At 39.1% G+C, this 26,962-nt stretch overlaps 1 protein-coding gene across 1 annotated transcript; it reads right to left on the reverse strand.

Annotated features, from left to right (window-relative positions):
• Positions 1-11,272: 11,272 nt before the first annotated feature.
• LOC141019936 (homeobox protein Dlx4a-like) lies at positions 11,273-23,665 on the reverse strand. Its single transcript, XM_073494975.1, has 3 exons — positions 23,338-23,665; positions 19,711-19,907; positions 11,273-11,515 (listed from the first exon to the last, which is right to left on the reverse strand). Exons 1-3 carry the CDS (start codon positions 23,663-23,665, stop codon positions 11,273-11,275), a joined length of 768 nt encoding a protein of 255 aa, XP_073351076.1.
• Positions 23,666-26,962: the final 3,297 nt, after the last annotated feature.

The raw sequence follows: 26,962 nt of genomic DNA on the forward strand, positions 1-26,962 counted from the left end.
AATTAATGTAGGTTAATGGTCAATGGTCAAATTATTGTATATTATGGCAATTTTGGCTTTATTGATGGTCATTCTCTGTAGACAGGGCAACATTTTCATTAAAATACTAGATTTATCGTAAATCTGGCAACACAGTGACCAGGCACTCTGATTAAACGTGTTAATTAATAATATTTGTTACCTTTGGACACAGCTGAGCTAGCTGTCTCGGCTGTAGTTCAATATTTACCACACGAAAGTGATGTCATTCTCATTCGACTCTTGGCAAGTGAATAAACATAGTCCCCAAAATGCCAAAATATTCTTTTGAAATCTATTGTATTGTTAAACTCTTGATGCTTCTTCTTCACTTTCTGCATTTGGGATGTATCTCTGTTGCTGTGTGCATGGTTGATCCATTCATCCAGGTATCCAGGTCAAGGTTGCCTTGATTAAATTAACACTTGTTTATTAATATAATTAGAAATGAATGTTGTTCATTGCTTCTCCTTTACTTTCTTGGTTTGGGAGATATCTCTGTTGCTGAGAACACGATACTGAGGGACTCGTTCACCAGTGCAAACTGCTATTTGCACGTAGTTAAGGAGGTTACATATTGAATGCTGTGAAACAGTCACAGTTTGATTAGACTTAGGCATCAAAACTACTTGGTTAGATTTAGGAAGAGATAATGAATAAGTATGCTAATTATGTAATTACATGAGTTAAGTTATGCACATAAGTAGGTATGTACCAGTAAGCAAAGGATGAATATAGTATATAAAGAGTGACAAAGTCTGTATAGCTCAGGGTGGATGAATCAATACAGGACTCTCACATCAGACTGAGATTTGTTTGCGGTTTAAATCCAAGTATTTCTAACTGAAACCTTGATTTCTTTTCTGCCATTCTTAAACATCCCCGTGATTGTCACAGGAAAGGGAAATAAGAATCTGCTGTATTTAGAACCAACCACATTGTGAACTTCTGCATACTAATTAGGTAACCATCTTATCACCAGGGAACATGGCCACAAAGATAGCTCTCATTTGGGGCGACACTATTTTTGTGCACACCGGCTGTCAAACTGCATGCGTAGGGACCCATTCAAAGATACATTGCTCCATAGTATTCTTTTAAAGTCCAAAGGGCTTCATTGATTACATTTTACAAATTACATTTGTCAGCAGGATGCAGTGTGTATGCCATAGACATTATTTTCTTTGTTTTGTAAGGGTCAAGCAACATTATTGTCATCTGACCGAGGCTCAAACTATTTTTAAAAAACAGTTTTTTCAAATATAATTTTTTTTTTTACCTTATCATACATACAAATATTGACAGTGGACAACATGCCCACCAATATCAGCCAAATATATCGGTCTGACCGATGCATAGCGCATTACTCCAACCCTCACATATGCATGCAAACATACACACATACGAACACTCTCGCTTACACACACACACACACACACACACACACACACACACACACACACACACACTCACAGCTCTGCAGTATCTCAGTTGCACTAAGCGTGTATGTGTTTTGGCGCGGCATGGGTCAGGTTTAACAAGCAAATATAAAGTGACCCCTACTGTTTAAGACTTGTTTTAATTAATGTGTTTTTTTCTCCACGTCTCTCGCTCTCTCAATATGTCTCGTTCTATGAATCTCTCTCTCTCTCTCTGCTTTCTACTCTGTAGGGGGTCGGATGCTGTCATCTGCCCAGTAGCGAGTTGTGAAGTCTTCAGTTTTATAGTTTTTACATTTTTGTCCTCACGCAAGCTCTCGAGTTTTTGCCCCTCCATTTTCAATTTATCCTCCACAAGCTTGGTTTTTATTTTTTATTTTAAAATAAACAGTAATGTATGTACTTGTATGTGTGAAATGCTGAGGAGTGAAAATTGTATTCCTCACACCTCCATTCTTTGAAGTTTCCATATTATAAAGCATGGGGGGCAGCTGCTTATAGTAAACGCTATTTATGAACAGCTCATATCTTTGATATATAAAAGTCAATTACTTTTTCCAACTACAACTGTTTCGAACAAGTCGCATTAAAGTCTGTGCTATTACAGGGTATCTGCATGTCCTGAAAACTCTTAAAAACATTGAAGTTTGTTTCTATAAAGACTTGATTTTATTGATTTATTTTTTCATTTCTTTTGCTTGCTGTAGGCAGTCATGTGAGTCATAAAATGATGCTGTACCCAACTGCATGATGTTACACACCTGTAGACCTACAGTGGGATTGTTGTGCCAGTGGAGTTTCAGTCAGCACCATCAGCAAACCTAAAATAAACACTGTCACGACTGCAGCTGCATGCAAGATAAAGTGCATACATGTAAATTACACATTGTGGGTTTTGTACACACAAATATCATATATGCCATACAAACACTGTCACTGCTGCAGCTAGAGGAGCTAGGACACTCATTGTCTCAGTGTGATGGACAAGATTTTAGCACAATTTGAAATAGTCGATCCATTCATCCAGATATCCAGGTCACCTAACACAGAAGTCGCCATACGTAAAGCAGACAAAGGGAAATCACACACCTAGCCGACAGCTAGTTCAGAGTAGCACACTATTTTCTCAAACAAATTACAGCTGGTCGATAAACAAAACAAATCAACCACATCTACCAGCAGCGAACGCGATAATACTGATGCCCGATGCCACACACAATTATTAACTGTCCGGCCGTACGAGAACAAACTCCTCAGATCCTACCTATTAAAACTTTACCTGTGTATCTTCTGGAGCATGCCGGGCTCGAGGCGACTTGAATCAGCGGCCGAGGCCCTGAAACGCCTGCCTCCAACAGGGAACTTTATCCCTGCCCAGGATTACTCCGAAAACAAAAAAGGCAAAATGACAAAAGAGTGCTCGAAGGAAAGGCTGATAAACAACCCAGCTGGACACTCACCTATCTTACCTGAGGAGCAGTTTCTCACAAAAGGTAGCAACGGCTAGACACTGGCAAACCGGACAAGCAGTACTCACCACGGCAGCTACCGCAGATGGACAACTTCCACCAACAGTTTCTCAGGCGCCTTTTACTAGACGGACGAGCCCCCAAATATGTTACGTCCCCGTAAGGCCAGGGGATGAGGGGTGTAACATAGTAAAATAAAACCGAGCATAAAGGAGGGGAAAGAAACAGGAGGTAGTACTTTAGCTAGAAAATAGTTTATTTACAAATGAAACACTGGCCAGAGCCACTCTGGCTCCTGCACACCACAGCTGCCCAGCCCACTGGCACCAGCAGCACTTTATACCACCTGGGCCTAAGTGGCGAGTAGGACCAGGTGTGGGCCGCCACACGCGGGCAATGAGGAGCGGGAGATCGAGGGCGACACCTGAGTGGAAACACAACACAAAAACACAACACAAACATGCCCACAACACTAGGGCTGTAACAGTTGCGTTGATTTAATAAATATTTGTTTATTAATATAATTAGAAATCAATGTTGTTTATTGCTTGGCAGCACCGGAAAATTATTCATTATTATTATTCAAGGCCATATTGTCCCTTTTGGTTTTACATCATACTTTCATGCTATCGTGGCTAAAGTATTATTGTGAGAGTTTCATTACATTTTCCGTTATGTGCTATTAAAAAGTCTTAAATTGAACTTGGTGAATCCTGCAGAGACCCTGTATAAGATCATGGAGTAATTAGTACCAGAGCATCACAGGGCTCTGCTTTGTTCTGCAGACATGATCGTCATTTTGGAACCTAAAGTGTTCTGTTGACAGGCCTGCCAAACCTTTGTCGTACGGCTGCAGTTTGATTATGCTTCGGCCAACACTTGATTAGGTTCAGACACTAAGACTATGTGATTAGGTTCAGGAAAAACCTAATAGTTTGGGTTAAATGGCTAATACTTAACTTAAAGCGGGAAAAAGAAAACTTCTGCCATCCTAGCGTTTCCCTGTGGTGTCCCTTGCCACTGCCGCAGAGAAGACGTTAGCAACATGGCTACTGATAAAGGCCCGGTTACTGTCCAGGTCAAAAAACAACCGTAAGAGTCTCAATTTGACCTAGGAACCCTGATCTCAGTGCTATGAAAAGACAGAGTAAAACATCCGCTTGTATTAACAAGTAGGCAGGTTTTGTTACGTACTTATCTAGTGGAAAGAATGCCGGTTTTGAACCATCCCAAGTCCCACTGGTTAGAGGAAACATATCTTTTGCAGTGTAGAGTTTCCACAGTTATTCCAGTTGTTCCACTGTTACCTGGGGATGGTGACCGGGGAGAACGATGCCTCTCCCTGAGAAACCCACAGATGGTGTCGCCATTACACTGCGCAGTCAGCATTCACAGACTTCTGTGCCAAGTTAAAGGCACAGAAGTTGTGCATTGCCAGTTTAAGTATGTAACTTCAGTTACGTTGTGTCCGTCACGTAAGTTATCTACGTTAACGAGTACAAACAACTCTCCGTCAACTTTTGGTTTCTCACAGGACATGAACAGCAGTCTCCTCTGTGAAAGTACTGCTTTATTTTAACCCAACCATCCACCCCATCCTACTACCTATGTGGACTCCATCACCCTTTTTCATGGTACATCATCTGACTTCCTCCTTTACTGCTGTAATAATTACTATGGCCACTAGAGGTCACCATCTAACAACAAACATAAATATGGGTTATAATAAGCTGCTTTCAAAGTCGACCTATATGGTTATTTTTCTGATGAAGATGGGCTGAATTTTAAGAACGTCAGTAGTTTATTGATTTATTTTCTGATGTATTTTAGATGTTTTATAACCCGTCTGAAGGAGCTCTACAATTCTTACATGACAGAGAGTTTCTGGTGCCTTCCTCCCGTCGAAACTGGCTCTGTGAACACACTACTTTTTTTGCTCTGCACCGGTGGAGGAGATAAGAAACAACATCCACAGTCCACGATCTAAAACTGTTCAATGCTTCTCACAGTCGCATGTACGTGTGTTTGAGTGAGTGTGAGGTCCTCTTTTTCCGTTGCGGTCTTCCTCTTTCGGCAGCGTTGTGTTACCATGTTCCCTCTGACCCCCGACAGGCTTCCATCAGTTCATTAGGACAATACGACGTGTCTGAAGTCTGTGAAGCACAGTATTCTATAAAACTCTACAGTGTGAACATCGCCAGAGGCAACAGGATGCTGGTCCAAGTAGCGGATTAAATAAGTCGGGGCCTTCTAAAAAGAAATTCCACAGTCTGGCTTTTTGAAAGTGACGCCTGATCCTCGGAGGAAAAGAAAATGAGAAAAGATGTATTAAATTATAAATGAGGGTTGATGAGAGTTTGCCACAAATGTAAATAAGTGATGCCATTGATATTTCTCTGTGGTCCACTGATATCATTAAAAAATATTCAGGTTCCCCAACATGTATTTCTGCAGTCAACAGTCTCCACTGGATTTAAGAGGAACAGGAACAAAGTCTCCCATGCAACGCCAACGGTGTGCAGCTTTACTGTTACGCCCAAATCTCTTCCCGACAGTGAAGCCACAGGTACAGATGACTGATTCTCCAGCTAACAGGGAAGTGTTGTTGTTGTTACTTACACTTTTAGCATTAATAAGCACTACGTCAACACATTTATGAATGTATTTGTTGACAGCCCCTTCTATGAGGCATTCATAACTTAATATATGCTTCATTAAGTAAATGTCTATGTCGTCAGGAGATTTAAACACATTAATGTATAAAACTGCTGTAATTCATCTTTAACTAACACTGCGAGCATCATCACATTAGTGAATCTTTCTTTCACTCATGATGAGTAATCTAGTTAACATGCAATAATCACAAAGATACGACGTGCACACTTTTCTTACTCTTTTACAGTGGAATGAATAACTGTGAACACAACATATCTGTGTATTTATTAGTGAATTAGTCAGTGTACCAGACTAAGTCATCCCAGCAGCAGTCTTTTATATATATATATATATCTTTCAGGTTTTTACACGGTAAAGTTCTCCAGACAGCTCAGTAAGCTGCATCTTGGAACAGCTCCCGAGTCTAAATATACAGAACAGAAACAAAGTGATTTTGTGGGATAAATAATGTCCCAAAGACACACTCCTGACATCACGTCTGCTTACAGAAGGTAAACAAATCAGCAGTTGACTTTTCTAAAAACAGAAGGATGAACAGACGGGTGGATACACTGATTCACATGCTGCATTACGGCTTGAATTGTTCTTTTATAAGAATATCTAAATTAACATGGGGGCTTAAAAATAGTTTACAATGAAAAACAGCTATTATATGATATATTATTGATATACTATATAACATATACATTGCTATAAAGCATTTATTAAATGTTGCATTTATTACAATATGTGTGTAACTATTTTAATCTATAATCACAACTATGTTTTACTGTGTTATCAAGCATTTATTAACTGTTTAGGCACCAGTTATGAATGCCTTAAAGGAAGAGTTATAGTTTTGAACAAAAGCATTTATAAACATATTGATGTTTTTTTATTTAACAATAAACAATGCAATAAATATACATAAATTCAACAATAAGTTTCTAAATGGTGATGGATGAGTTGCACATTATTTAGCATTTCATTTGTGATTTTGTGAATAAACTGTATAAAATGTGCTGCATCATACGTAAAACTGTAAACACTCACATTTGAGCAATCAATTAATGCTGAATAAAATGGATTGAATTTGGTAAAATAAATGTAAATCCTAATTTGTTTTGGAAGTATTCCAACAATTTCATCAGGGATTGTGTATCTAAGTGATCAGCTTGATATGGACTCCACTGGTGCAATTGGAATATCATTTGACATTTTTCTTCCTTATGGTAAGCTAATAGTTGTAGTTACGATTGTATGTCACATGGCAACATGATTAACACTACTAAGTATCAGTTATACACAGATGTATAATGTAGAGGATGGATCTCAGGGTTGAACGGTGTAAACTCAGGGTTTATGGAGGGTCACAGCTGGCTATTAATGTTAGGTGTATATAGATATTTCTATTCTGTGACATTTTCAGAAATTATTGTACTTTTTACTCCACTGCTTTTCAGAAGTTTTCATACCCTTCATGCCCAGTGAAACCATATATCCAGCTATATTTTTGTTGCTACATAAACTCTTTAAAAGCCACGTGGCATCTGCTTTGTCTGGATCTTAAGAGACCTGAACTTAGACTTAGAGTTTAAATAACATTATGTTAAGCCATGAAATAACTAGTATACGGGGCACCTACACAGGTCATTATATTTTAATAGCCCCATCTTTTCTTCTTCTTTTTGATCCATCCTAGTTTGTTACCAACAAACCTTTAGGTCTGAACATGAAGCACCCTGAGGTGATAATATAATGATGTAGAGCATGACACCAGTGCTATATGTCTCTACACTACTGGATGTGTTCATGAGTGCAGTAGACTCATCATACCATGGTGTGGCAGTGCAACAATGCATCTTTCTCTCTCTGTGAAGAAGGAATGATTTTATCACCTTTTAAGACACACAGACACATTTACTCTCATACAAACATGAAATCATTATGGCCTGCTGTTCCCATAATAATGAAGGTAATTTTCTTTTGTCCTTTCAGTCTGTCTGACCAGTCAAAACAGTGACTTGACTGTTGGATTACTCTAGCACAGTAACTGAATATACACTTTAAACTAAACATTCATGATTTGTTACATAATAAATTGAAAAGGATCAAACTTTAAAAATCTACCATAAAGCAGCATAATGCAGTAATGTATGAATGCATTTTTCCAGTATTAATTAAACAGATCAATTTTGTTGTGAAAGGATAAGCCCCCAGTAATCCAGTTTGATGTAATCCACTACTTCCTAGCCTTTGCCTTCAGGGCCGGAGGCAGAGGGATATTCCCTTGACTGACAATTACACATAATTACAACGTTGGAGTGAAAGCTTTATTTAACAAGCTGTGTCCTAAATTACCTATAATTGACGTGGTCATTTTATAAAATCATTGATGATGTTTGACGACTCTTTTCGCTTTTCCAGATGTTTGCGGGGTGAAAGACGTGACCTGCTCCTTCTGATTTATGACTTAAGAGAAAATGGCTCCAGGGCAGTAGGGCACACTGAGAAGGAATATGTTATTTTACACTGAGGCCTGAATTTGATATTACCTGTTAAAATTGCAAAAACAATTTCTGTCCACTGTTGAATGTAAGTTGAATAAACAGAATCAAATAGGGTGGCAATGATCATTGGGTTTGATTTATTTCAAATAACATAGTGCAACCTGACCCACAGCCAAAATATCATTGGCAAAATATTAATTCAGTATTTTAAGACGTTGTTGAATAAATTCCAGTCAACAACTTACACTGCAGGTCATGAGAAGTTCAGGAGGGTCTCAAAAAGGGGAGCAGAAAAAACAAACAGTCAGGACGAAACAAAAAAATTAAATCCACCAGAAAATAAAAAGGAAATAAAATTGTAAAGTTCACAATCATAAGACCTGCAATGAATCAAACCCTGTTTTGTAGCATCCCTGTGTCTGACAGCTCATCATTCTCCACCAAAGACTCCAAACCAATTAAAACAACTTTCTCTGGACACAACTGAAATTAATTCAATCATTAATTACGCAAAAGACAAAAACAGCACATGACCGGTTGTCATTTGCTTATAATATATGGCTTTCATTCTGGAACTTTCATTTTGGCTGAACTAGTTTACATATATATATATATATGTATGTATATATATGTATGTATATATATGTATATATATATATATGTATATATATATATATATATATATATATATATACATATATATATATATATATATACATACATGTATATTAATGTAAAATTTGACTCATACAGTAAAGTGTCCATTCAGAATATAAGAACCATAAAATGGCTGCTTGCTCATATTCGTTATCAGCCCATGTTGGTGCTGTGATCAACTGTTTCATTTGGGCTCTCTAACGGTCTATAGAGTGCTGCAGGAGCAAGTTCTAAAGCTGCCACAGAGCTTATTTTCTGCACTAATCCAAAATCAAGGCTTTTCAAGGGAATCAGAACAATGCTAACTTCCGGGTTAGCCTACAAGAACACATCATCCCTACAGCACTCTATATGCTACACAGGACCTTTAGTTACACCCTGTCAGAATTTATAAAACACACACACTAGTCAGTATAAAACTAACTTTTCTCCTTTTCTTTATTTCTTTAATTTGATCTGTATTTTAACGTTAACAAACCAGAGGGTCCTTTAAATCAGAAAAGTTCCATAAAAAACAACTGTGAAGAAACCCTGAAGAACCAGAAACAAAGATGCAGGACTGGTATTAGTTTTGAGTTGTAGCTTTATCAAACATTTCTTGGCAGGCAGAGCCCCTCGAGACAAATAACTTGACTGTCTGTCTTAAAGTGGGACTATGTTAACTTTTGTAATAAAAAATTAAAAAAATAATAAAAAACATACTCCATTCAGTACACACTCCAAGCGAAAAGCCTTAGATAGTCTGGGATGACCAGTAGTTTATGATCGTTAATATGAGCTAACGTTAACAAACTTGGCATTTTCAAATATCTTGTAAGTGTGACTTGTAGCCTTGTAAGGATGGTGTACAGCAAAAGTAACACAGTCTCACTTTATGGGTGAAGTCAAATATACACATTTGCAACTTAGCTAACTGGGAAAACAAACAGTAAAAACATTGAAAACAGTGAATACAGTGAAATAACAGACTAGAAATAAAATCATTAAACCCCATTGTTTCTTTTTTGTGGAACTCAGGACATTACAAAACAGAATGGTAAACTAGCATTCGCCGTGTTTGTGTTCTTACGGGAACATCTCGACTCATGTTGCCCCTGGACCGCCATTGAAACTGACCAATCACATTGTCACTGCTTAGCGATTCAGGAAAAAAGACCTGAATATCATGCACACGGGAGAAGTTATCCCTTGTAACACGTGTTTTACATTGTGTAAGAGGCCATTTTTACTTAAACCATCTTTTCCTAAACCTATAACCAAATATTTGATTTCCCTAAACCTAACCAAACCACGACAGAAAACTTAAAAGAAACAGAAAATAAGTGAACAGTATAATAATATGTCTACTGAGTGCGAGACCTGTACTTACCCACCCACTCAGCCTGAACAGCTTGCTCCAGATGCAGTTTTCATCGCTGTTACATAAGTTGAAATGAGCAACATTCATTATGATGTTCCAGGAACACCACCAATGCGAGTCGCAAAGCTATGACATCACAACAGCATGCTTGGTCAGTTTCAATGATGGTCCTGGAACAACACCAACATGGCGATATCAAATAAACCAGCCTCACACAGCCGTAGACTAGCATAGCTTAAGGTACAGACACACTGGATCAGTTGAAAGATGTAGAGATCCTTTACATTTTCTATGGAGAACAGAAGATCTGGCCACGTGGTGCATAATGGATATGGCGTGATGTTAACCTCAACTTCCAGCGTGACACAAACAATTAGATCATATCTTCAAACTATGCAGTGCTGATCAAATATGAATCAAGATTCTGTTACTGCATTGCCTATTTCTCACCTCACCTGTTTCCAGAAACATATGTTAGTGTGCTTTTTAGCTGCAATTGAAGAACGTTTTTGACCCGGCTTCCATGCTGACAAGCAAAAACCTGATTTACAGTTACGTAACCCATTGGCCTAAACTCTTAGTGTTCCGGTGCGTCCAGATACATCCAGATTCTGTGTGTCTGCACCTTTACTTGTGTTTGGAAGGTCTGCTAGGCTAACTATGCATACTCTTGTAGCTAGCGAGAGCTAAGCTTTGCATGGAACCAAAAGCTCAGTTCTCAGATCAACAGGCTATTGAAGTGTTCGATCAATCAGGTTGGAAGTTCAATAGCAGTCTTACCGGGCTTACTTATAATGCTTTGGTTGCAATGGTGCTATCGTGTAGCCGGGTCCGTTACTACTCCGTTGCTATGGTTACTGTCCTGATGACATACTGTATTTTGTGAATGCTGGGAACAAAGTAAATTCAAAGGAACACTTTCTATTGATTTTTTTAATTATCTTAGCTATACTTAATAAAATTATACTTTTAGCTTTACCCCTGCCTTTTTCAGCCTATAGTAACTTGCCACATATCCGTTTGCTGCAATTGATGTCTGCCAGTTATATTTTTTGCCTCCAGAGCAGCTCAGACTCTTAACAATGTCTATGTCCCTGACAGCTCCACTCAGCTTGCTGGTGTAAATCCATTATTTGTCCTGGAATTCATGCGTCCTCCTGTCTGTCACATCATCTGAGTCCTCGGCATGGAGTCCTGCTGGTGCCCGGGGTACCAGTGAGCAAAATTGTTCATGTATCCTCCAGAGTGCACCGGCGCGCCTTTGGCGGCCATGCTGATGTCCCACAGGGAGCACGGAGAAGAGGAGGATGGTGGTGGAGGGGCGAGGTGGTCTCCTTCAGGTCCACAGGGCCCGTTCTTCATGATCTTCTTGTATTTGGATCGTTTGTTTTGGAACCATATTTTCACCTGCAGGACAAGTGAAAGGGAGAAAATTGAAAGAATAGATTGAAAACTGTGGTAAAGGAGACAAATACAGTAAAGGTCCTCATCCCCAGCCAGACTTAAACTGCCCTTTGATTATGGTCAGTGTTTTCATGCCCTTAGACAACATGGATGCCCATGTTAATGACCTGTGTTGTATTTTTAGGCTATGGATCAGTGAACGTATTGTATATTAAATATCATCGTGCAGCTAATGCTGGTCTATCATTGATTTATCAGGTTCTTTTTTTCCCAAAGGAAGGAGAATGTGTTTTCATCAATAGAAACGTTTGACAAAAAAATAACCTGTATTAAAAAAGACTGAAACAAAATAAACTACCTTTGATAACAAAAACTATGACCAAGTGTACTTCATTCACCAACAAAGAGTAACTTAACGATGAACAAGTTCAAAAGAATGCAATAATTATAATGTCTTATTGAATGACCAGTAACTCTAACTAGTGGTTCTGGAGTCTTAGCCAGCAATGTTAGCTAATGTTACCAGTTATAAGCGTGGACCTGTAACTACTGGACACAGCCCTTGAGGCGGAGCCCCATTCATCCTATGAAAGCTGTGGCATGAAGCCAAAAACACTCGACTTCTGGCCATGCTCCGGCCGGGGTTCTTCCTCATAGCTTCCGCATTGTGTGGCCCGTAGAGCGTGCACACTAGAGACTTCCGCCCACCGAGCCGGCTAACTTCCTGTTTAAGGCCTGGCTAACTTGAATGAGGATAAAATAATTTAATCGTGCGGCTCTTCTAGACTTTCCAAATGTTATTAGACTGAATGGCTCAAATTATGACAGGGAAACGAGTCATTTCATGGGGCTTGCGATACAAAATGTATCCACCATTTTACAGACATTTATAAAAGGGTAAGTCAACATAAATGTACCATTATCAAGTGCCCTATAGCATGCAAATGTAATGTTGCTTTCACTCAGCACAGTTTTTCATGTGTAAAGCCAATCAGTAGTGCATTATATTGGCTGTCAGCTATAATCCTCTGGATATTTTTTAAAGGCTCCATGTATTTAACCCCTTTTGACCCCTACATAATGTTAAGCATATAATATTATTGTGATACCAGAGGAGCTAGAACTACCATCGCATTCAGTATGATAAGATTATTGCAACACAAAGTGTTTTCTATAGACACGTGGTTCGTCCCTAGAGGCTTTTTAACAGGGTACATAAAAAAACATTATAGATGTTAAATGTAAAACTTGCAGGATATAATTCAATGGGTTCAACACTGAAGCGTCTACTTAATATGAAGTGATACTGTCCTGATAAGGTACATGTGAATACGATGTGTGCTAACTAGAATATCTGAAAATATTGAACCGATTGTCCCTGCAATCGTTTTTCTGTGGTCAGAGATGATTCAGTTGTGTTGTTGTTGATATAACTGGCATGGTCTCAGTTTCCAGCGTGCTTGCAAATTGAGCATCAAATTACACGAATATGCCTCTCGGGCAACCTGTCATCTTAGCGGGAACACATGAATCATAAATAATTACACACAGTCATTGAAGGATACTTTTGTCTCAAACAGGTTTTAACTGCGCCGCAAACGAAAAAGCGAACGCCCAAAGGACTTGTGCTGCTTGGAGAAAAACGTTCTGGCTGGCAACAGTGGAGAGAAGGATAAAAGTGAAAAGAAAAGGAGATAAAACACTCTTGGCGCTAAAATAGTTTTCTCCTCTCAACTGACAGTCCTGGGAATTATTACCCTGGGATTTTATAGGTATTTATGAAGATGGTTGAAGTGGTTTATGGGAGATATTGGATTCTATAAAAATCTAATTTCAGACTGGCCTAATTGACTCTGAATATGTGGAAAAAATTATCCCTTTACCCAATAATCAAACAAGGCACCCAGCTTTTTACACACAGCTTTCAGCTCCAACAGCCAAGAAGTCATGCAGAGTGAAATTTGACATTTAATTTGATCTCTATTGTTCCAGTGTATCTGCTGACGTCAATAACAGCCTGTTAGAAGTTAGTATGTATGGTGGCAAATACATAAAATCAAAGTATCACTCCATAAATCTGCAATGCAATGATAATTACAGCACGCAATGCTGTTATTAAGAAATCAACTTGCACTTTAAAATCTTACTGTGAGCGTGCCAATTCTGACTATATAACTATTTATTTAAATTGTAATAATCTACAGATATAAAATAAAGAAAATCGTATCTGAAACCTTAAGAACTTCGTTTCTAGTTGTTACAGGCATGCGTATTTTAAACTACTCCTCACGATGATCTAATGTAATTAAAAATTACAGCCACCAAACAGCAGCGCCTGCTGTATAAAAAATTACCTGCAGTGTTAAACAGTAGTAGCTGCTCACGGATAAAAAACCTTAAGTGAGTATGTGGAACGACGCTTATGAGCCCGGGAGTCAATCAACAGCACGTTAAGTTAATGCAGCCTCAGTGAGAGGATTTCTGCTGTAATTATTGGTTTCATATTCCAGCAGCAACATGGAGCTGACAGCTTCCCTGAGAGCGCGACTAATGACACCGACATTAGCGGAGGAGGGTGGCTGAGAGGCAGGCCAGGTGCCACTGAGTGTGTGTGTGTGTGTGTGTGTGTGTGTACAGTAAGTGTGTGAATTTGATATAACTTGCAGTGTGTGTCTGCATTTTCTCGAAACTTCTATTTGGTGGGTGGTTTAAGCTGTACGGGTTAGTTTGAGTGTGTGTGTGTGCGTGCGTGTGCGTGCGTGCGTGTGTGTGTGTGCGTGTGTGAGAGAGTTCGAGTTTTGAAGGAAAAACTGCTACGTGCCATTTCTCAGCTGCGTCTGGGAACATTAGTGATTCAGATGGAAAGTGGTCAGTGGTTGGCTGCCGGCCTAATGGCATGAAGGCAGGACAGAGATGTGGTGTATGATCGCTATCTTCAAGTGCATGTGTTTATGTTTCCATCTGTATATGTGTATGAAAATGCACACAAGCTACATGTGTTTCAGTAGATACATGGGTGTATATGTGTGTGTGTGTGTGTGTGTGTGTGTGTGTGTGTGTGTGTGTGTGTGTGTGTGTGTCCGTCTGGACTAAACTGCATCCATGCATGTCAGGAATGTGTGTATGTGCGCATTACATACTGTATGTGCTTGTACAGTAACATATGCAGACCAGGCTCATTACAGCTGACTGAGAGCAGCATGACTGTGTGTTTCAATACAAGCTGTTCGACCAAAGGAGAGCAGACAAGCTTGCAAAAAACAACAGTGTGTCATATTTTGAATAATAGAAAATCATTTTTACCCAAATGTAAATATTTACAGCAGTTCAGTTGAGCTCTAATGCATTTACTCTGGATTTAGCACTTGGATACTACAGGTTAGGCTCCAGCACCAACCCTATCACCAGAGAGATATTGCATAACCCCGGATTATGTTATCTTCATATGGCACATTGAATGGTTAGCGGTAAGGTATGACATTTGCAATGAGGGCAACAAACACAGGTGGTTAGACAATCATATAGGTTGCAAACAAACCCTAAGGTTAGTCAGATTTATTTGAAAAATGGAAGACATGTGTAGCAACCCAGTCAGAAAAAATATTGGCAGGTAATAATCTTCGGGTTCTGGTTTCTGCAAACCACTGATACGTTCACATTTGTACTATAATAGGCAACCCACCATATTGACATTTTTGCAAATCTCGTCATATCAAGTTCACATTACATGTTTATAACCTCAGTTTCATATCAGGAGGTGGAGGGGATTTTGGTGGAGTTATAAGGGGGGAAGGTGGCCAAGCCAGTGACCGCAGTTCAAGACTATGTTTTAACATCTGTGAGTGACTTCAAGACAATTTCCAGTTGTTGGTGAGGCAACCAAAAAAAAGACTTTTGAAAGGAAGTCAATCTCCATCTGTGATTGTGCCAACCACTAGCTATTTTAAGCCAAAACTTGATCTTTTCCTAAACCTAACCAAGTGCCTAAACCTAACCAGTCCATAAGCACAGGACAAGGTTGTCACAAGATACATTTGAAAGTACAAAAATGTAAAGTTGCAACATAAAGAAATGTGAAGCTTCAACATATCCGTGGCTTGCAGAATGTATTGCCAACATGTATTGTGTCGATGTGGTTGTGTGTAGAGGTAAATCACTTTTGAGGAACTTAATGGGTTGCTGTCTTGTAATGCATTCCTTGGCAGAATCAATGCAGCAATGCACCTTGACTTCCTGGTTCAACTTTGCACTAGTCTGACTTATTTTTAATGATGTTGCTGTATTCTGACATTGCAGCACTTGGGTTACAGGTAAGTCAGAGATTGTGGTTATAGTGACTAAACTGTGGACGAGGTAAGGCAGGTTAGACAGCTCAAATGCTTTGCTTAAAGAAAAGGTTTTGGAATTATGCTTTTTCAATCAGCTTGATTAGAAAATCTATACCACTCTCACCTCTGTAAGGCCAGAGCCCGCAGCTGGTTTGCTTAGCTTAGCATAAAGACTGGAACAGCTATCCTGGCCTTGTCCAAAGCAGAATCCAACAACAGCACCTCTAAAGCGCATCATTTCACATATTCTATTTTATTTGTTTTAATCTGTACAAAAAGTCGAGGTGTAAAAGAATCGCGTTGTGGACTATTACTTGGTTGGGAGCAGTGATGCTAATGACAGGACTCCAAGACTAAGTTTAGCATTTAGAAGTTTAAATAACGTGTAATTCACAATGACGTCATGAACCAAAACATTTCTTAACAGGCAAACTGTGGGAAACCCTTTTGCAGTGTTGCTGTGTCTAGAGGGGTCTCACCTTGCCACTGACTTGTTTATATAAAAAAACTAAATCTGGTCAAGTACTTGCCAGAAAGAATCAGCTGCTTAAAAAAATGCAACTACATTGTCTGCACTCCACAAGCTATAGCCAGAGATATCCTTTAATTGCACTACAGTAACAGCCCAACGATGACATACTGTAAAGACTGTAATACAATCAGTTAAAGCCCACTTTCTCTGATCCATAAAAAAGGGGGTTATCTGGTAATCATGCATTTGAGTCTGACTTTCAGCAGACCACATTCAAAACCACTTTGCCACTACAAAAGACAAAGGCAAACGAACAGATCATCTCTTACTCCCAGTGTAAACATGGCTGTGGTAGTTATTTCATACAGGATTAGTAGAGTGTATCTGATGACATCAGCTGCTTATGTATACTCAGTACACACACACACACACACACACACACACACACACACACACACACACACACGCACATATGCAGGTATCATATTTCAAATGAGGTTATCCCAAACAATTTCGACATGTGTATTGTTCTTTTTGATAATACTTCAGTACACACAGCATTATGTCACCTTACAAATTAACCATTTATAGGTCACTAAACCAGTTATTTGGTTACAAAGATGCTGCTAAATGTGCCACCCTCTCTTTTCCTTCTGTCACAGATGAACAATGATTAGGCCAACAGTCAAAGCCCGGATGATACCTGCTCAATAATAACTACACTGCCCTACAAAGCCAGAACACTGTTACTAGCATCAGCCCATCTGTATCAAAACCCGACTGTATGGATCAACTGGGAAAGCAGCGTTCTACTAACCATATTTATGTTCCTTCTTAGGCGGCGACCTCTAGTGGCTGTAGTAATTATTACAGCAGCAAAGGAGGAAGTCAGGTCAGAGTATAAAGAGTGAGAGTAGTATAGGGAGGACAACGGGGTGGACAGTGAGGTCAAACACTGACTGTAACCCAGCAAACTGCTGTTCGTGTCCTGTCCGAAACCAAAACTCGAGGGTGAGTTAAATTAACTCAGAAGTGTAGTTTACTCATGCCACATACACAATGTCACTTAAGTATGTAACGTATGTATGTAAGTTAAGTTAAATAAGAAATGTACTTATTTAAACCCTAACCAAAATCTTTTCCTAACCTAGCCAAGAAGTACATGAGTACCTGAACTTAACCAAGTAATTTAAGTGCTTAAACCTAACCAAGCTGTGACCGTACCATGGCTCCTTTTGTGCTGCAACAATGTAATTTTGGGAATGGTAATATACATATGTTTTTTTAGTAGTCAATGTAGGGCCCTATGATTTCCGCAATGTGGAAAACACGGACGGAATCGCAGAAATTGGGCGATGGAAATGGAATCAACTGTAAAATGTGAAAGTTGCAGAATCTTCCATAATTAGACTGAGATTCCCGTTTTAGGGAGAAAACAGAGCGTTTTGTTGGGGGGACAATGTTCTGAGGGGCCTCTCGCACATGGGACCAGCCTCACGTCATGTCACAGCAATGATGAGGCGGCTGTCTGAGATGAACAAGTCGTCTAAAAAAACTACGAAATTCTAAACTAACCCCTAAATTCAGAGCAGAGCAAAACCCAAATGACTATTTTGAGTCAGGCAATAAACTGTTGTGCAAATTTGTGTCAACTTGCTGTTGACTGGACCTGTAAAAGTATGTGCAATGACCATGTACTGTCTAAAGCCCATGTGAAGAACAAGGATAAACAACCAGCACTGCTGCAAGCCCGTCAGCAGATTCAAGATGAGAGTTTGTTCAGGACTTTGTGGCTGTGTGACTTCCCCTTGTCCGAAAGTGCGAGTAGCCTATTAAACACCTTCTGCTGATAAAATTTGTGTAAAAAGCTAACAGAAAAAATGGTATTTGGAAAAAAACTAAATGGAATTCATTGAGCTCTATCACTGGCAATTGACCTAACCACTTGTTTTGGTATGAGGATGTGTTGACAGGTTTGGTCAAATATAAGACCTGAATCTGACCTTTTTAAAGCCTGTTTTAAAATGTATTGTTTCATAGAAATGTATAATTTCTGTGAAACCATGGTTTTTCCATCCTGAAAAGCCTGATACAATCTTTTCTCTACTTTGGGCCTTCTGTATTTACTGCTCTTTGCCTTTGTTGAGTAGTCTAGAACATGAACCATGTAAATGGTAAGCACAGCAGGGTTATGACAGCTTTGGCCGTCCAAAACCTCAACCTGAATCTCTAGAGTAATGAAAAAGTCCCCTCACAGGTTAGAACCCTTTTTTTAAAACATGTTTTTCATTCATAAAGGGAAAAGAAGAGGAATGAAAAAATTGCAGACGGTAAGACGGCTGCAAAAAACAAAAAATGCAATATCAAGATCTGTCCTGTGATATCAGGGGAATGTTCCCAGACTGTTTAGAGCAGCAAATATCAGAGCTTTAATCAGAGTCTGACAAATAAAATGTTGTGGACTATTATAGAATCCTAAAGCGTCTCATAAAAAACTACATGAATTAAATATATATATTCAACAAGAGGCTAAAAAACATAACTTGTTCAAATGTGACAGCATCCAATGGTTCACTGACTTCATGTAACAGACAAAATGGCTGCCATTAGGCATTTATTTGCCTGTGACTGCATGTGTGTGTGTGTGTGTGTGTTCTGAGAGAAACAAAACAGACAAATAAAAAGCATTGGGAGTGTAAAAAATGACCAGTGACAGGACAAGTCTTAAATGTACGATCACTGTTACTCCCAACACGTGCACACTAACACACACGCTCTGAACTTCTCCTGTGCATTTCACGGCTCTTTGTTTAATTCTCTTTTCGGCGTCATTGGTTTTACATCCTACGTGCTACCATTTCATGACAATCAATCCATGACTAAACTTCACATGACTGATGAATACATACCGGTATGTAATGACACAAAGAGGAACGTGAGGTGACAACAGTTAACAAGAATGCACCGGTGCCTGTTTTATACTGACATTGTTCACCGTGGACAAAGGACAACTTTAATTATTCAATTACAATTCCACTTATTAATTTAGAGATACAGACTCTAGAATAAATTGGGCTTCTTTCTGTAATTACCATAATTAAAAAACAACATGTTCATTTGTTGTGTACATATCTGTGTTCTGGTCATGAATTCCAGTGATTAATTAGGTGTCTCCCTCACAGTGTGTCATATATTCTTCAGAAATTAGGGTGAGGTGATGTGCGTACATCCTCAATTAGAGAAATTAGCCGACACTTCATATTTAAAATATTTATGTTTTGACCAACAACAATATATATATATATATTTTAGTATAAAATATTCATGCCCATGTTGGCTTATTTTGTGTCTATTTCTGTGTGTGTGTGTGTGTGTGTGTGTGTTATCCATCATAGTACCTGGGTCTGCGTTAGGCCCAGTTTGGCTGCCAGGTCGGCCCTCTCGGGCAGGGCGAGGTACTGGGTCTGCTGGAAGCGCTGGTTAAGCGCCTGGAGTTGCAGGCTGGAGTAAATGGTCCGAGGCTTCCTGATCTTCTTCCCCTTCCCGTTGAGCCTCACCTCTCCGTTCTCTATCACCGCTGTGGGCTTCTCGTGTTCTGCAGGAGATGAGGAATTGGAGAGCAGAATTTTACAAAGATAAATATCAACGGGGGGGATTTCTGTAGGGACAGACTTTTGGCCTTCCTGGAAAGATAACAAGATCAGTCGCAGTGATTCATCTTACATGTCTATTAACACATTGAAGCTTCAAGAAGTCGGGAAAAATAGGAATTCTCACAAGGAAACCGCTAAAATCCTGCTTCTGGATATATATTGTAGTTTTTAGCTCAAAGATCTTTTCAGGTCTGTCCCATTTAAAAAAATACAAAAAACAATGTGGGGTTTTTCCTGACAAATCCAAATGTATATTCCACATAAATGATGAGGAAAGAAGAATGTCAGTATTATGTAGATTTAAATGTTTAAACTGAAATTAAGGAATCAGTTCTGTTTGTATGCAGTAGCCTATGAATGTCTCCTCCGGTGTGATGGGAGTCGGTAAGAGTAAACTGAATTTCACAGGCAATTTGTGCGTATGATTTAAAAAAATAAAATGTTTTTATTATATTTTAAAAGCTTTTCCCTTTTCTGATATTGTGTGATAGAATATCATTATAATTCTGTGATCATAATCATACGGTGGTTGATTTAACAGTGCTATGAGCTCAAGGAAAAAAGGCCACAACCAGCACACAGTTAAATATAGTATAATGAGAATGCTGTAAATTAAGTATAATGGCTGTCAAAGGATTTAGATAAAAAAGATGAATCCTCTTTGTCCTCCGCAAACCTGGGAGCCTTTTTTTTCTTCTTCTTCTTCTTTTTCTTGAAGAAAGCTATACGACAGTGTATATGCGCTCACACTGATCTGTGTTATGACATGAGCTTATAGCCTGCTGTGGCAGGAGAGAACAGCTGCGGACGAGCCAAGGCCCCACAAGATGTTCAGATTCTGTAACTGAGCACCGCCGCACTCAAGTACATCAACACTGGAAGAAAACCTGAACTTAAATTTACGACTTGCGCGGCAAGGTTTTACACTCTATGATTTGTTGACATTAGCTTTAATTTGTATATATGAAAATAATAAAAACGCTTGTCAAATTAACTGTTGTTTCTTTCCTACCTTTTTTCCAACGGGGTCTAACATTACTCCATATGTAGTATAATATTGAGGTGGTAACACTTAACTTTACCACAAACTGGACCTGGACATTTGATAACAGTAATACATCCAGAAACAACAATAAGAAATTGTTAATCCAACCAAATATGCAAATATGTAATCTCTATCTGTGATGTGGGCTGCATGTGTGAATTAATTGTTTCCAAAAAATGTCAAACAAAGACAAACACATGTACAGTATGTTATCCGACTTATGTTTGGGGTCAGTTACACACCGGAGGGGTTGAACTCTCTGTTTGACCTCTTATGAAAAATAAATACATAAAACTCAAATTAGAGAAATAAAAATAACTTATTTAAGGGGGACGTATTGCTAAAGTCCTACCGCCAATCACAGACACAAAGAAATAATCTACTGTGTTTAACCATGTTGTACAGTAATGTGCCAATATGTCATCAGTTCAAAATCACGTTTATAGGCAACTCTCATAAGGTCAGTAAATTTTATGAAGTATAACAGCGATAAAACAATGCCACGTGTGTGTCTGGAGTCAGTGGATTCATCGGAGGATGCTTTATTTCTGCTAAAACACTTTAATTATTATAACATGTAGAGATGAAAAAAACAGTTTAAAGTGCTGATGTGGCACTTTCACCTCTTCATCTGATTTATGTCTGCAGATAAGACCACACAAAAACACATTTCTTAAAGTCACTGAGATTGAATCAAGCTGAGAGTTATTTTTATAGATTTACAATGACGTACAGAATTTAGAATTGAATATTCTACAGTATAATACAGTATATTATTATACTGTGTTATACTTTAATTTCTTATCTTTATAACTATCACTGAAGAGCTGCACATTTTTGTACTTTATAGGCGACGTATTAAATTGACAAGATGAGAAGTGAATTTAAAGCCGAGTTTGTTCTGAAAATGGGAGGTGGAAAGAAAGAAAGAAGGAAAGAAAGAAAGAAAGAAAGAAAGAAAGAAAGAAAGAAAGAAAGAAAGAAAGAAAGTGACAGTTTTGACAGAAAGGGTTAGTCAAGTATTCATTTAATTGAATATGTACAGAAGGACCTGTATAATTAGTTTTAGTTATAAATGGTCAGACTCTACATCCCTTTACAATTAATTAAACATACATGATCAACAAAATGTATATATGTGATCGCTCTTCTTCACCGCCAAACATCTGATATTATAAAATGAGCCGAACACATAAATTTAACATCTTTTATTGTAGTTTCTGTCAGTGTAAACAGGACTGGTGCTCTTGATATCATTAAATTAAACTGGGGAATTGTATGTTTTTAGTGGCATATTGCACTGAAGCAATGTAACTTGTTTTAAACATACAGCACGTTAACAAATATAACAGCTCCCATTCATGGACATTTCAAGCAATTCATTTTTCCTAACAATGGGCCTTGTTGATAAAGCTTTTATAAATTGGATAACCACAAAAAAATATATAGTATTTAAAAGTAATGTTGAGTATTTATTTTAATGATTATTAGATTATTTTATTTTGAAAGACAGTTAAATCTATAATACAGGAAAGACATTTTGCTATTATCATTATAATGTTTTGTAGTGGTTATCATTATTATTAGTAGTAGTCTTATGTGAGTGTCCTGTGAGTGTGTGTGCAGACAGCAGACAGCAGACACACTGGATGATGTTATTTGGAGATGATGGGCTCAGTTTTGAGGCTTTGGGTTTTGGAGCGCTGCAGCCTCGCGGGCCGCTGCGGGACACCACAGGGCCGGTGTCGGCTGCTTCTTGTGGAGAGGCGCACAGTGTGTGCAGGCCTTAAACTCATCTCCCGTCCAACCCCAAAGTACACTGAACATGACTGTGGCCGACCTGTGTGTGGATCCAATTATTGTCTGACTTATTTTCGTGTTTTTAAAACAATGTAGACCCACTTCAAGTATTTTAATGGGGCGGACTGAGACATCTGTGAAGAATTTTTTTTTTTTTTGTCTTCCTTTTTTTCCCTCCGTGCGTACTGTTGCGTTTAATGTCCTCTGTGATGGGACAATCAGCATCATCTTGACTTGGACAGTTACGTCAGTCTTTATTCAGGAGGACACACAGCATCGTGAATGAAAAACATATTTGTAGCAGCATGTAAAAATCAAATAACCCACGACTCTGTGAAACTAAAGCTCCTGCTGGTGTCTTTTCTCTGGCATGTTTCGAAAACGGACCAAAAGCGGCTGAAAAGACCTGAAATTAATGACCGATGTCACTGTGCTACGACTCCACACGGCCAATATCTGAAATATTAATATCAAACTGTGACTTTCAAAAGAAAAGTGTTAACATGAATATTCGTAAGTAAACCTACCTGCATCCTCCAGTCTGGTGTGTCCGAGCGCGCCGCCGTGACCGCCGTGCTGATAGGGGAGGTAGGCCCCGGGATGGTGCGCGCTCACCGGGCTGTGATAGGACGGGTATCCCAGCGGGCGACCGTACGAGGATGCGCCGGAGGAGAAGGGCCCGTCGTGCTGCGAGGGCCCGACGGCGTGCAGACCGTGGACCGGATAATGGTTGTGGGACAGGCCGGGGGAGGGCTGCTGGTGTCCGGGGTATCCGTGGCCGCCGAACTCCAAAAACGCCGATTTGGACGGATCGGGCGGGACTAAAGTGTCCGATATAGAGCTCATAGTCATCATTGGGGTGAGGGGCAGTGATGTGGTGGGAAACTAGAAGAGTCAGCTATGACCTCCGGGCGGGGGTCATCATAAGACAACCCACCATCAATGTTAACAAAGTCTGGAGACTTTCAGGGAAGTTTTTCGCTTTCCATAAACCGACAGCAGCCGTTCAGTTCACCTGCGATAAAAGTCACTATATTCCTCTTGAATGAGAAGGCGACGGTAAAGCGGGTTTAGGAGGCTTTGCCCTCCGCTACATCCCGACTGAAGGGTCCAGAAACGTGACGCGCAGTGCTTAAAACCATTGACAAAGACAGGGCGCGTGTGAGGCCAACGCGCGGCACTTGGAGGAAAAAGAAAGAAAACAAAGCAGGAACTCCTGACAAATGGCGGCCGTAAAAGTGATTTAATATCCTTCAACTCGGGTTATTTTCCTCCTTCTCTCCGTCCAAAATAACCAGTCCGGTTTCTCGTTCGCTCCCGTGTTGTGAAGAGGCGCTTGGCAGCACACATGAGTGGAGTGTGTTCCTCCTCTTCGGAGCGCACTGTGCGTCCGCACGCACCATTCTCTGCCTCCACTTGGCACACACGGCGCGCTCATTGGCTGCGGCGCTCCACCGTGTCACACAAATCACAATCAGCACCGGCTGCTCTCGGTTTTGGCGGACAAAAAGGCCTTAATGCACACTAGGAGCCATTTTAACCATTAAAATATGATTCCGCAAGTGTGAAATTCTGGTTTAAATATCCACAAAAGCCTCGTCTGAATACAATTCAAGGTCACCGCTTTATTCAAATTAAGTAGCTGGCTGACGGATTAAATGAACAAATAAATGACTCAACCAACAAATAAATAAGTCATGATAACTGCTAAAATATTGGGTTTATTATGACGATACATAAAACAGGTTTAGAGTGATTTGATCTCATCTATTATGTATCTATGAGGCGACAGATGACTGCCTGTGGCCTCTGATTCACTCGATCCTTTGCATCATGATAAAAAAATAATTAAAAAGCTAATAATAAATCAGTATAGACGCAACTTAAGGTTAAAATATCTCGTTTCTCGCGTAAAATTAAATAAAATCGCCATCGTGTCTACATACAGACTATAATAATTCATATTTAAAAGCAACTCTCCATTAAAGCCGTGCCTTATTTCATAAAAAGCGACAGCAGCAGGTTGACTCATGAAACCCACCGGCTTTTCCAAAATGAAATTCTTCCCGCCTGCCAAAAGCAAAATAAGGCGGATCAAACCAAATTATCTTCACGAGCGGCTGGTGAAAGGCCGCAGACCTTATTATCCAAATTATTTGATTAAACACACACTTACACTAATCCACAAGAATCCGATTTCCCAAAAACACCATATTGTTCTATTTTTCCTTTTTTTTCCTTTTGTCTAAAAAGAGCTGAAGTGATAAGGCAGGCCCTTAATCGAGATCAGCTTGATTTTACGCCAACGTAATAACAACACACACACACACACACACACACACACACACACACACACACACACACACACACTGACACTGAGGGCACCGCCTGTGGTCCCACACGAGGGACAATTACAACAAACATCGCCCTTCTGGAGAAACCCTAAACTTGTGATTTTGGCAGAGCAGAGGCTCGGACACTGTAATTTCACTCAGCTCTCGGTCATTATGCTCATCTGTGGTGGAAATCCCGGACTGTAGGGCCTACTTTCAAATTAAACTCAAAAAATCCACAGCATTACCAGATTAAATGTAAAAAACACTGTAGGATGAAGTCATTTCAGTGGAATTATTAGACATGGACACATCACTGTAAATAAATATAACGCAGCATAAAGATGTTGGAGGATGCTGCTGAGAATAACTGCAACTTCATGTTTGTAGTCTAGACTGTATAGCCCTGGTACACACTTTGAATCACCATCATTAATACATGGTGAATTTATAGTTAATAAAGCTTTAGTTAATAGTTTTTTAACTGTTAACAAACAACTAAATGCTTTATAAACCATTAAAGCAGTTGGTTATTGTAAAGTTGATCTTTATAAACCTTAACAACTGCTTAATAAATGGTTTATAAAGCATTTTATTGTTTCCTAACAGTGAGAGAACTATCAACTAAAGTTTAATTAACTAGTTTACCATTCATTAATGATGGTTGTAATAGTGTTACCGTTGAGTTTATTTGTCTCAAAGAGGCTTTATGGTTTCAGTAACATTAATGTAAGGAAACCAGAGACGCATTTGGAACGCATCATTACTTCTATCACGATGCAGCAATAAACACGAGATGCAATCTGACTTCTAGACATTAGGTTGAGTCTGAGAAGCCAACATCATGGAGTCACACTGCTGGTGTGGGAATACTCTGGTGCTCAGCTGGAGGAAGTACAGCTTCAGATAGTCAAATAACTTGGTATGATTTTGAGTCTTTCCATTTTCTGCTACTTTATAGGGAAATGTTGTGCTTTTTCCTCCACCACATATATTTGACAGCTATACTTAAAATCATATGACAAGCTTCTATGAAATTGTAAAGATTAAACAAATTTCCAACCCTTATTTGGTCAAAAATATTGTGATAATTGATTTTTTTTTACCCAGTCCTAGCTTAACACAAGTGCTTTTGAGGGGATTTCGAAATAGCGACATATATATTGTGTATACCAATGTAGCAAAAAAGTATCACATTACTTTAAAGCCATATCCCGAGCTCTATCTACTATGAGCTATCTGCATTGCCACTAGACAAAATATTTTTAAAAATTTAATAAATTTGTGTGGCAGTATTTCTTTTTTTTTCATCGCATCATGACCCCTCTCATTTATCTTGTGACCTTCAGAGGGCCCAGAGCCTTAAGTCTGGGCCCAGTGTACTAAACTAACAGTATATGAAGTACTTAATATAACTCCATCTCTAATAGCTACAATGCAAACACAGCTGCTTATGCATCAATGCATCAGTATTAGCAATCAGTCCCAGGTTTTCTGAAAGTTCATGGTAATTCTGTACTTTTTGAGTAAGGTTTTTAATGCAGAACATTATTTTGTAATGATGGATGTTAATGGGGTTGTATTGCTACTTTTACTTTAGGCTACTACAAGAAAATGTCATTTTTTTGTTGATCCTGACGGCACCTGTGCATGGAAGATGGCAATGGTGAATCAAAGTAAACTTTGCTTTAGCACCAGCAGACTACAGAGCAGCTTCTTTCTCAGGTTGTGAGCCTTCTCAATTCATCCTCAGCACTCCGCCAGAACAAATAGTTTTAATTCAATAACTTATCCTAAAGTCGAATCCGACCCGGTGACA

The sequence above is a fragment of the Pagrus major genome, chromosome 23 (assembly GCF_040436345.1).
Source record: "Pagrus major chromosome 23, Pma_NU_1.0".
Taxonomy (NCBI): domain Eukaryota; kingdom Metazoa; phylum Chordata; class Actinopteri; order Spariformes; family Sparidae; genus Pagrus; species Pagrus major.